The following is a 12,883-nucleotide window of genomic DNA, read 5'->3' on the forward strand; positions in this document are numbered from 1 at the left end:
CTCTGCAGATGTCATTAGTTGAGATGAGGGCATACTGAATTAGGTCGTCTTAAGCCACCCAGTTTGTAGTTTTTTCTTACAGCAGCCCTAGGAACTTAATACACCACGTAAACCTTAAGAAATATATTGAAAAGACAAAAACCCTGAGATTCAAACATAGCCCTTTAAGGTTTATTTGTAACATGTGAATTCTTACTTGATAAATCCACAGGAACACATTCTACTGTGACATTTAGCTGCCCAGGAATAATCTGCAATTTGGTCTTCTCCGGCCTAGGGGTAAAATAAGAATATTTTATACTTAAAACCCATGATTACGGAATGCACCGGTTGCCCTATATGCAAACTTCCAAATGCTTCCAAATGCAAAAATGCTCCAAAGCATTCAGCTTCTCCCATATATGACTCACATTTACCACTTTAAGAAACTATAATCCATCTATTGTATTGATTTACTACAATAACACACTTACTTCTTGTATTCTGAGAGTAACTTGAGAATGTCTTCATTTGAAAGCTTGCTACTGTCTTGTTTATACAAAGGAGAAAACCTCCCATCCAGATCCAGAGAACCTTGAGTATCTTTGAAAATGGGTCTAAAACAGCAAAAGAATTTTTTTTTTTAAATTCTGAGGTACTGAGAAATGAAGACACACTTAATGCTGGTATGTGTACAAAATGGTAAAACTACTTCGGAAACTCGCTTGGCCATTTCTCATGAAGTTGAGCACACACCTGCCCTCTGATCCTGCCATGCCGCTACTCTGGGCATATTTCCGCATGGTGCATGAATGTTCAGAGCAGATATATTTGTTATAGCCCCAAAAGGAAACGGCCCAGAGAGTCATCCACAAGCGAATGGCTAAACGGTGGGGTATTCATACAAGGGAACACCGCTCAAAAACAGACTGAGCACAAGAAACCAAACGCAAGAGTACATTCTGCACGACTCCGTTTGCATGAAGGTCTCGAGTAGAAAAAAAGCCCTCGGTAGTGATAACCATCGGTCGATGGCTGACTGGTGGGAGTGGGATGGCAGACCGGACAGGGGTGTGAGGAAACTTTCTGAAATGATGGACACGTTCTAGACCTTGGTTGGAGCGGTAGTTACAGGACTGTAAACACGTGTGAAAATTCATCAAGTCGGATATATAAAATGTGTGCCTTGGAATCAAAGGTAAAGAGTATCTCAAAGTTGATGACCGTTAAATTCGATCTTTGGGGCACCTCTGTTAGGCATCCGACTCTTGATTTCAGTTTAGGTCATGATCTCCCGGTTCGTGAGTTCAAGCCCCTCATAGGGCTCTGTGCTGACAGCTCAGCCTGGAGTCTGCTTGCGATGCCCTGTCTCCCTCGCTCTCCTTCACTCTCTGCTCCCCACTCCCCGCCCCCCCCCCCCAGGCTCATGCCCTCGCTCCTAAAATAAACGTTTTTTTAAAAAAAAAACTAGATCTTTAAGATCTATTTACAAAGTTTACAAAAGGTCTGTAGAGTTTCCGATATGGATTTGGATTATTCCCTGCCTCTTCCCCTTCTCCCGTTTGTAAGCAGTGACTTACTACTAAAATGAAAAGTAATGTACAAGCACCCAGCCCGACTGAAGCAGCCCTAACCAGAAACATAATTCCCCTTGGCAGAGCCTCTGAAGATTCGGTTCTAGGCATTAACTACTGTTCCTACTTCTAAGCATACCTCCTTTATTTTCAGTAAACAGGGCTTTATCGTAGATTGTTAAAATATCCCAGGCAAGCCTTTAGAGTGAGTTTTTGCTGCTGTTGACAAGCAAAACAATTCCAGAAGGAAAAAAGAGGGTCATTCCTCATCAGAACTGGGGATCAGAGCTCCCAACTTTCAAGACTTTTGAATTAATTTTCCTCCTGACAAAACGGCATCAAACGGCTACTACAGCCCGCGCAGGGGGCCGGAGTGGGCGGAGGTCATGGGCCGTGGGTGCTGAGTCCTACTCTGCTACATGCTGTGGGAAGCTGGACAAGGATTTTTCAGTAATTTTTTTTTTAATCTTTATTTATTTTTGAGAGAGAGAGAGAGACACAGTGTGAACAGGGGAAGGAGCAGAGAGAGAGGGAGACACAGAATCCGAAGCAGGTTCCAGGCTCCGAGCCATCAGCACAGAGCCCAACGCGGGGCTCAAACTCACAGACCGCGAGATCACAACCCGAGCCAAAGTCGGACGCTTAACCGAATGAGCCATCCAGGTGCCCCAAGGGTTTTTTTGGTTTTTTTGTTTGTTTGTTTTTTTAGTTCTATGCCTGAATTTCCTCATCTCCAGGGTAGGAATAATAGTACCCCCCTCTTAGGAAGGTGCACGTTAAGCACTTAGACCACTGTCTTGTGCAGGGTTAACACCTAACTATAAACACTAACCACGGCAGCAAGTGACTTCTCAGGCTGCAGCACCACTAAGGACGTGCAGATTTACAAGCCATGCTTCCCCTTCTATAATGCCTAAAGAGACCCACAACCTCTGCTCCTCTTCGCCATTCACCTAACCTCGGCTGTCATTTTTTCTTCACCAGTGTGCGAAGCAAGGACCATGTGCCTTTTCGTCTACCGACACGCAAAACATTTTGAAACCTTCCCCAAAATGAAGCGATTATAAATAGCGACAGAAGGGTTAATTAACTTAGAATCTCCTACCCTTCTGCTACTTCCCAACACCCACTGAACATAATTGATTGAATTATTCAGAACACGGTGCCCTTCCCTTCCCCCAGAAGTTCCAGGGAGCTGTACAGGCTGTACCTCAAACAAGCCAGTGAACTTGTATCTCAAAGGGGGGATAAGCAACAAACACATGTGAAGTCGTCACTGTACGTAGACTTGGAAGATGTGGGGGGAAAACTAATGTGACCTACCATACGACAGAAGGTATAGATAACGTGCTTTCAGATACACTACCCGTGAAGGGCCAGAAAAGCAAGTCGATTCATTAATGACACACTTGCACTTAACCGCATTCTCTTGCCTTCTGATTTTTAGTACGTTTTCCAGAAATATCCCAGGATAGCTTTTCGAAGCCTAAACCTAGCCAACTGTGAAATAGTGGGCACGCCGAACAAAATTCCCTACAATTGCTGGTTTTCTGGGGCAAACAATTCCCTTAGTTTAGCAAATAAGTTCTGCTTTGAAATGCAATAAAATTAAGTGGGGTCCGTCAGCTCAGGAACCCCAGCCAAAGATTTCCCTGAGGCACGGACGTATGAAGAAATGAGAGGGTCTTGAATGCACGGCGAATTTTAAGAGAAAGAACTCGTATATCCTGTTACGGATTTCACGTTTGCGCCCTCCCGCCCAAGTTCCCATGGTGGAAACCGAAAGCCCAAGGTGATGGGTATTAGGAGGAGGGGCCCGGGGCAGGTGATGAGGTCCGAGGGCGGAGCCCTCGTGAATGGGATTAGCACCCTTAGAAAAGGCCAGAAAGCAAGCTCGCTTCCTTTCCGCTACGGCAAGACAAAGGAGAAGTCGGCTGTCCATAACCTGTAAGGTGCTTTGCTCACCAGAACCTGGCTGTGCTGGCACCTTCATCTCAGACTCCCAGCCTCCAGCACCGTGAGACAGAAATGTTTTGTTGCTGAAGCCTACTGTCGGTCTCCAATGATCTGTCATCGCAGCCCCGGACGGATGAAGGACACACCATGAGCGTCCCGAGACAGAACCGGGTTGGCAGAGACCAACTGCTAAATGCCACCGGCAAGGACCACAACCCTGAACTTTACACAGGAGGGCGAACAGAAAGGTCAGGATTATATGTGCACAAACCTGGCAGCCCAAGCAAAGGGCATTCTGTACTGTCCGAGGCGGCTACATACTTGCTTTGCTGTCCTGTGCACCTTCTGGGCCGTCTAAGGTCAGAAATAAGAAGAAACGCTCATATTTGTTGAAACTACCAGAGACTCCCCGCGAAAAATCATCCCCCCCCCCGCCCCCACTTACTGGTGGAAAACATCAAAGTCCAGACCAAGAGATAAGGAAGGTGCTACAAATAAGACACAACACGCGTCACAATGCTACCCACCTTCCAGGACCAACGTTTTCTTAAAAGGTTTGTGTTTTCTCATTGGATGGAAATAGACGTAGGGCACGTTTTGTACCAAAGACCCGTAGTGGGGAAATTCTGAGCAGGTCTAATGTGCGTTTCCTTTCACACATGAGCAGGCAGACATTCATTATTCTTGGGAGAAGTTTGTTCTCAATACAGTTGACCTTTCTACTCCCAAGATAAAAGCCGAGTGACCAAGAGTCAATGCAGTTAGTTTAGTTAGGCAAGGAGCTGCTGTTTGCGCAGGCACTAGATGACAAAAGATTAACGGCCCATAGAGTCTCAACAGGCTGTGAAATGCTGGCTGGATGCTTATCCCTTGGGATGCGAAATGCTAGCAGGCCTTTATCTACGTCCTGGAGACTCCCCCCCACCCCCCAAACACACAAATTAGCACAGCTAATGAGCTGTGCCATGAACGCTTCCCCTCTCTGGGCCTCCGTTTTCTCATTTATAAAAGGAGGGGAAAGGACCACGTCGCCGATTGCCAAAGCGCGGATTTCGTGATCCAGAAATTTGGATGATTACATGCCATCCGAAGACACCCAGCAGTAAAAACCATCGCTACCATTTAAAACGCCAACATTTCACGAAAAGACTCATCGGTGTGATGTTTCAAACGTGGGAAGAACAAAAATCTCAGAATAAAGGGCAGCCCCTCGAACTGAATACATTCAGCTTCCCGCGTTGAACTCCTTCTCCTGTCTTTCTTTTCGTATCACAGACAGGAGGAAATTTCAGTGCAGACCGGCATTTGGGAACTGCGGGGCCGGACTTCCCAGCTCTGACATTCTAGGGCTGTATGTGAGGGCTGGAAATAAAGAACAGCTATCGCCAAGGATACGGCGTCAATGAACAGATGTCGCCTAAAAGCCTTTAGCTCTTACTTTGATAAGCAACCAGAAATCAGACTGTCAAGTAAACAGAACACAAAACGGAAAAAAGTCACGTTCAAGCTTAGCATGCATACTCACATAGCATACAGTATTTCCAGAATATACCGTGTACTGAGAGAACGAGGTTTTCTCGAGGGTTCATTAACAATACCGTTAAAAACACCCGTAAAACGCAATTTTTACATCAGGCTGAAATGCTCACAAACGATCTTTATAAATACCTTTGCTGGGTCTGAATTTTTGATGTAGGGTTCTGCACAGTGTGTAATGTTTCCCTGGAGCACCTTTTCAATTCTCGCAACTAGAAAAATTTCAGGATGTGGATTTGTCACTGAGAAAATTCCCTGGGGAAAAAAAATGGCTTCCATTAGATGTTTTTATGTAACTTCATACATATAGTTGTGTGGCTAATGGTTCCTAGTAGTGTGTTTAGCATAGCATGTTGACATCCAACACAGGGTCGTGTCCAGGACCCTGAAAATAGACAGCGTTTCCTTTCATACAGTTTCTAAAACTCCTAATACTTCTTTCAAAACAGATTTTCTATTTTTAAAATTTTTTTAATGTTTATTTATTTTGAGAGAGAGAGAGAGAGAGGGCACAAGTGGGGGAGAGGGAGAGACAGGGAGAGAAAATTCCAAACAGGCTCCGCGCTGTCAGCACAGAGCCCGATGTGGGGCTCAGACTCACGAACCGTGAGATCGTGACCTGAGCCGAGATCAAGAGTCAGACGCTTGGGGACCTGGTTCAGTCGGTTAAGCGTCCGACTTCGGCTCAGGTCACGATCTCGCGGTTCGTGAGTTCGAGCCCCACATCGGTCTCTGTGCTGATGGCTCCGAGCCTGGAGGCTGCTTCGGATTCTGTGTCTCCCTCTCTCTCTGCCCCTCCCCCGCTTGCTCTCTCTCTCTCTCTCTCTCTCTCTCTCTCCAAAATAAATAAACATGAAAAAAATTTTTAAAAGAGTTGGATGCTTAACAGACCGCACCACCCAGGCACCCTCAGGTTTTCTATTTTGTCACCAACTTCACATATAGTAGTCCCTGAGGGGCAGCTGTCGCCATCGCGGCTTAGCCTCTTGTGTTTGGCTGTGTCTGCAAGGTACATTCTTCGGCCTAATTAAGACAGCACGTATTGTTCGGCTTCATCGGCATGTGCTAAAATAGCGTGAACTGGGGCGCCTGGGTGGCGCAGTCGGTTAAGCGTCCGACTTCAGCCAGGTCACGATCTCACGGTCCGTGAGTTCGAGCCCCGCGTCAGGCTCTGGGCTGATGGCTCGGAGCCTGGAGCCTGTTTCCGATTCTGTGTCTCCCTCTCTCTCTGACCCTCCCCCGTTCATGCTCTGTCTCTCTCTGTCCCAAAAATAAATAAAAAACGTTGAAAAAAAAAAAAATTTTAAAATAGCGTGAACTTCTCAAGTGGAACTGGATATGCCTTTTCAAAAGTAGCTGTGCGTAACTCCAGAGCAATTCACTCACAATTAATACTAATTGCAGCTGAGAGGAAGAAAATAAAATACTTCACTGCAGTGAAAGAGCTCCAGCTTTCAATGTGGGGACAGAGGATCCAAAATGTCGTTTTTTCCTGCACGCTCCATTTGAGGACACGAATGTAGACGCAACCAAAGTTACGTACGTTTTCTTTTGTCTTTTTAATTTTTTTTAATGTTTATTTTTGAGAGAGAGAAAGACAGAGAAAGAGAGAGAAAGCATGAGCAGGGGAGGCGCAGAGAGAGAGGGAGACACAATCTGAAGCAGGCTCCAGGCTCCGAGCCATCAGCATAGAGCCCGACGTGGGGCTCGAACCCACGGACCGTGAGATCATGACCTGAGCCGAAGTCAGAGGCTCAACCAACTGAGCCACCCAGGCACCCCTTACGTTTCCTATGAATACATGTGAAACGACCACGTCACCCGCTGTCCAGCTCGGCTCCTTCCAAATACATTATCTTCCAAACAGCCTGTTAGTTGGTTATGTCTGTTGTTCCAAGGAGCGCCGCGCAAATGAATTCAAATGGAAAAAGCCATCATTGGGACTCTACCAAGTTTTATTTTGCTACTTGGTATATTACCAACTGTGTTAAGATCATGCGTCCCAGTTTTCAAAACATTTCAGACACATTATCTCATCTGCTCTGGAGAGAACACTCTACAGCATACAGGAAAGAGGAGAAAACTCAGTGTACGACCCCCAGTAATTCCCCCGCAGATCCAACGACTTGTAAGGACCCTAAGAACGGCAGATTCACCTTTGAATTTCCAAGCCTCGAGCAGGGAAGAAAGTGGTTAAAAACTGCTCGGGAGTCAAGTTTCCTGGGTTGAAATTCTGGCTCCACCATTTATAGGTTTAGGCAAGTCACGTCCTGTGTCTATGCCTCGGGTTTCTCATCTGCGAAATGGGGACGAGGGTGGCAATAGCTATTCCAAAGATTTCCTGTATGGTTTCCACGTACTACACGTTAGGTACCCAGTCACTACTAAAGTGGCCCAAAGCACTGCAAGGTCACAGAACTTGGTTTCTTTTTTTTTTTTTTTTTTTAATTTTAATTTAATTTATTTTGAAAGGGAGAGCACGAGCAGGGGAGGGGCAGAGACAGAGAGAGAGAGGGAGAGACAGAATCCCAAGCAGGCTCCGCACGGTCAGCACAGAGACCGAAGCTGGCCCTGAACACACGAACCGTTGAGATCACGACCTGAGCCGAAACCAGAGTCAGACACTTAACCCACTGAGCCACCCAGGCGCCCCTGGATCTCTGGTACTCCCAGGAACATGCTGCTCGGGCGTGGAGAGGCGCCTGGCAGCTAGCCCCTGCTGACCTTGCAGAACGTATGCTCAACAGCACATGAGTGCAGTGTCACCCTTCCCGGTTGTCCCCTAGCTGTCCCGGATGGTTTTTGTGCATGATATCCCTTAGTCTTCCGAAAAACCCTTGAATGCAGGCACTACGATATACCCATTTTACAGAGGGAAAAAAACGAGGCTTATCCAAGCGCATGCGGTGAGCGGGCAAAGGAGCCTGGCAACCACGGCTTCCAGACTATACACATAGCCCAGGCTATGCTGCCTCAGCCCTGGAGCGCATGCATCCAACATCTCACACAACGAGGCTGGAGGAGAACAGCAATACTGGTTATCGTGACAGCTAACGTTCACTGAGCACCTGCTATTCTCCTTTCCCAGGACGCTGGGCATCTTCCCACACGGATGCCAGCAAGGAGTATTAGAATTTGGAAAACTCGGACAGTGGCGAAGAGCAAGGTGCTTTCAGAGAGCGAGGTGCCCTCTCCCTGTCCCCAGAGCGTGCCCGGGAATGCCACATGGGCTGCGAGTGTGGCCCTTGTAGACAAGGCCTCTGGCCCAGCCATCCTTTCCCACCAAGGAGGCATGGGTGTGCCTGCCCCCGGCCCCAGGGTAATTCTAACCCACTTCGGTGCCCCTCTCCCTCTAAAGAATGGGTCAAGTCCCCCCATCCCAGTGCCCGGCACTTACATACCCCATAGCACGGCTAGGCTTTGGGGGAGGGGGGAGTCTGTACCCTTTCACCAGCCCAACAACTGCTCCCCCCGCCAGGGGGGGAGCCCACACAGCCACAGGGAGGCAGGCCCCCACGAGTCAGCATCTCCCCCACAGCCCCAACCCAAAGTAGATCAGGTCTGACCTTGGGAGACACGGGGGGCCGAGCTCTGTCAGGGCATCTGGGAAGAAAGTGCCAGGCAACTGAGAATAAAGGGACTGGTCATAGTGACTGTTTGATGTCGGGGAGGCAGAACTACTCGATGGATCCAACTCCTTCCTTCTCCTGTGGTCACCCTGTTGGTCCTCAGGGAAGCCACTGGAGAGAAAGACTCCAATGAACAGATGGCAATGGAGGGCCTAGAATGGCCCCCAAACACCCATCATCCACCAAACCCTGGGAGCTGCCTCTTCCTATAGATAATGCTGCCATCTGAATAGCCCTGCTGGGAGGGACGGAGCTGCCCGACAGTCCTTTCTAGAAATGCCTGGGGAACTGGGTAGTTTCCCTCTTCCTAGGGTGACACGGAAGCAGTACAGTACAGGGGTAAAAACCTGGCCTTTGAAACTGGCCAGAGCCAGTTTCGGGTCCCGTCCTTCATCTTCTAAGTTCTGGGACTTTGGGCAAGCTACTCCTGGAGGGCTCTGTGCCTCGGTGTGCTCATCTGTAAAATGGGTATGGTCACAGTACCCACCTACTTTGCTGGGGTGTTGTGAAAATAAGGGACTCCGTAAAGGAGCGAGAGAAACACCGTGGCACCAAGAAGTGCTTAACTTGTTGTTATTGCTCAAGAACCGACAAGCTGGGATTTGGGCTCCGATCTGCTAACATCCAGTCTCTCTCTGACACAGAACGGCTTCCTAGTCGTAAATGGGAAGAAGTTGGGTGGGGGGGGAACTTCTCCAAAATAGAATGTTCAACTAATTGGAGTAAATGACCACCTCCTGGTATCATCATCAGCTGACCTGAAAAGGGTGCAAGACGATAAAGCCATTTAGGGCCACTGCCCATCGCTGTCCCCTTCTCACCTCTCATGTATCCCTGAGGTTTCTGTCAAGCCCCACATCTTCCCCGCAGCCCCCTCTCCGTTAACTCCTGACCCCTGAACCCTCCTTGCGTTCCGAATGCGTCTCCTACCACTGCGTTAGAGGCCGCAGCCCTTACTTACGTTGTGCCACACATTGTCGATTGGGGTCTTTCGGCCCGACCTTGGTTCCAATCCTGCCTTCCCCACTCTTTGACCACGTTATGGTGGCCAGCTTACTTCACCTCCCGATCTGTCCTTCCCTCACCTCCCCGACAGCAGTAATGATACTATTTCACAAGACTGTGATGATTGCATGAGACCCCAATGGAAAATTCTGGCATACCAGAGATGTTGAAAAAAAACAAAACAAAAAAACCTGCCGCTTTTCTTCCTGACCTAGATTACAGGTGGGATGATGCCCACGACCACAATTACAACTCCATGCCTTGAACATACAAGCTGAGCAATGGGGAAGTAATACAGTAAATACATCATTGGCTTCAAAGGACTTCTTTGATACGGTGCAGGAAATTTTACACAAAATTCCGTAGCAGACTCTTAAATACTTTTATACTGTATTTGCTCAATCTTTTTTAAATTTATTTAAAAAAATTTTTTTTATAATGTTCTTTTTTTTTTTTTTTTTTTGAGAGACAGAGAGAGAGAGACACAGTGTGAGCAGGGGAGGGGCAGAGAGAGAGGCAGAAACTGAAGCAGGCTTCAGGCTCTGAGCTGTCAGCACAGAGCCCGACGTGGGATTCGAGCCCACAAACTAGGAGATCGCGACCTGAGCCGAAGTCTGACGCTTAACCGACGGAGCCATGCAGGTGTCCCTCAATGTCTTTTTTTAAATGTTTGTTTATTTTTGAGAGAGAGAGAGCGAGCAGGGGAGGGGCAAAGAGAGAGGGGGACAGAGGATCCGAAGCGGGCTCTGCACTGACGCAGCGAGCCGTCCCGATGCAGGGCTCGAACTCACGAACCTTGAGATCATGACCTGAGCCGAAGTCGGATGCTCAATTGACTGAGCCATCTAGGTGTCGCTTGCTCAATCTCTTTCAGAAGCATATGCTGCAGTAGTGAACATATGTTCACATATGTGATAAGTATAATCTGAGTAACAAACTAAGAGGCAACATGGGGAAAGCCCAAAGAGGGAAGTTCACTGTACACGTAAAGTCTTCCCCCAGCATGCAGCAATCTGTACCAGTGAGCATAATCCTGAACCCAGGAAACCCGGATGCCTGGTATTTATTCTAAGGAGATAACTCAGCAAGCGAGCTAACGTGTGCACGTGGACGTTCAAAGCAGTGTTATTTACGATACCCCAAATTACAAATATCCTGGTTAGGTACGTCAGTGGAATACTATAAGAGCCTTTAAGGACGTGAGTGACCCAGAGGGCGCCTGGCTGGCTCGGTCGATTGAGCCTCCGACTCTCGATTTCAGCTGTCATGATCTCATGGTTCATGAGCTCGAGCCCCACATCGGGCCCTGCGCTGAAAGTGTGGAGCCTGGTTAGGATTCTTTCCCCCTCCCTCTCCCTCTCTGCCCTTCCCTGACTCTCTCTCTCTCTCTCTCAAAAATAAATAAACATTAAAAAAAAGAAGGGCACCTGGGTGGCTCGGTCGGTTAAGCGTCCGACTTCGGCTCAGGTCACGATCTCGCGGTTCGTGGGTTCCAACCCGGAGTCGGGCTCTGTGCTGACAGCTCGGAGCCTGGAGCCTGCTTCCGATTCTGTGTCTCCCTCTCTGTCTGCCCCTCCCCAACTCATGCTCTGTCTTTCTCTCTCTCAAAACCAAATAAATATATATTAACAAAAAGAAATTTAGGGGCGCCTGGGTGGTTGAGTGTCTGACTTCGGCTCAGGCCATCATCTCACAGTTCGTGGGTTCGAGCCCCACATCAGGCTCTGTGCTGACGGCTCGGAGCCTGGAGCCTGCTTCAGATTCTGTGTCTCCTTCTCTCTCTGCCCTTCCCCCGCTCGCATTTTCTCTCTCTCTCTCTCTCTCTCAAAATAATAAATAAACGTTGAAAAAAAGAAAGCAGAAACTTAAACTCTATGCTACATTCTATTTTCCTTTGAGTTGCAAAAGTCGAGAAGGAAGACTATCAGTTCTGCTCTGCCTAACCTCTCATGGCTGCCAGTCTGGTCAGAGGTCAAAATGGCAGGGAAGCGTCAGGCTCCTTGTGAAGGGGCTTCTTTGCACCAGACAGGACAGAAGGGCACAGCATTACATATGTGACATGAGCAGCTCCCTCCCGTTGCTCTGCAACCAGAACTCCTCGTTATAAAGACCCTTTATGCTCCATTAAAACTACCTATTCATGTGGGGTCAGCATGAACACTGCCAGCTCACAAATGAAGCTTCCAGATTCCAGACAACATGGGAGACTGGCTCTGGGGCATCCACCGCCAAGCCACCGACAGGAATAATTTCTGGAGGAATCTGTGGGGACCTTTTGCTGTAGGGGGGTTGGCTGGCCAGGAATTTGAGGGAACTTAATGGCACCTCAGCCAGGGGTGTAGCCAGATAGACACATGGAACCCCTAGGCTGTTCTCGAACCTTCCGGAAACAGAGCCTCCAGTCTGTGACCATCACAAGACTTGCCCTGATGGTGGCCGAAGTTTCATTCAGATGGGCACCTTCCCTTCCTTGCCTAATTTCCTCTTCTTCATGGAGTCTGCTGGGAACTCCATTCTTGGATCCATAGTCAGGCTTCAGCTACAGTGTTATCCTCTGTTCTGTAAAGTTCTGTACACAGTTCCTAAGTTTCTGCAAGGGGGTGACCTCTGCTCACGTCCTAAGGAAAAATCTAATGTGGGGGCACAAAGCCGGCTCAGTCAGAAGAGCGCGTGACTCTTGATCTCGGGGTTATGGGTTCGAGCCTCACACTGGGTGCAGGGATTACTTAAATAAAACTCAAAAAAAAATTTTTTTTAATCTGAGGAAGGGGCGTCTGGGTGGCTCAGTCGGTTGAGCGTCTACCTTCAGCTCAGGTCATGAGCCTATGATGTTTTGAGTTTGAGCCCCGCATCGGGCTCACTGCTGTCAGTGTCCCCCTCTCCCTCTGCCCCTCCCCCGCTTGCAATCTCTGTCTCTCTCTCCCTCCCTCAAAAATTAAAAAACAAAACAAAACCTAAGGAAAAACCTAATGGTGGCTTAAGAAATCTCTGAAATAAAGACCGCGCACCAAGACAAAAACCAAAAGCAAACACAAGCTACTACTCCTAATGGAAATGGGAATTAGGGACAGGAGATGATCGTCGGGTCAATTTCTTTCTTCAGAGAAATTGGCCTTTCAGGCACCTACTGCCTTGCTCAGAAGCGTGCCCGAGTGTGGCCGTGTGTCTGTGCCTGTCCGTGTCACCTTCGTCGTCCAGCTCACA

At 48.2% G+C, this 12,883-nt stretch overlaps 1 protein-coding gene across 4 annotated transcripts in view; it reads right to left on the bottom strand.

Moving 5' to 3' along the window:
* DOCK11 (dedicator of cytokinesis 11) overlaps positions 1–12,883 on the bottom strand; it is a 199,830-nt gene that overhangs the window by 109,614 nt on the left and 77,333 nt on the right. For all 4 annotated transcript variants that reach the window (XM_081792433.1, XM_081792431.1, XM_081792430.1 and 1 more), the window contains exons 13-16: positions 5,178–5,300; positions 3,781–3,863; positions 474–596; positions 197–273 (exon numbers count right to left, since the gene is read on the bottom strand). In XM_081792433.1, the coding sequence (XP_081648559.1) occupies positions 197–273; positions 474–596; positions 3,781–3,863; positions 5,178–5,300 (406 nt within the window). The remainder of the gene's footprint in view (positions 1–196; positions 274–473; positions 597–3,780; positions 3,864–5,177; positions 5,301–12,883) is intronic.

Source organism: Panthera onca, chromosome X, assembly GCF_046562875.1.
Source record: "Panthera onca isolate mPanOnc1 chromosome X, mPanOnc1 haplotype 2, whole genome shotgun sequence".
Taxonomy (NCBI): domain Eukaryota; kingdom Metazoa; phylum Chordata; class Mammalia; order Carnivora; family Felidae; genus Panthera; species Panthera onca.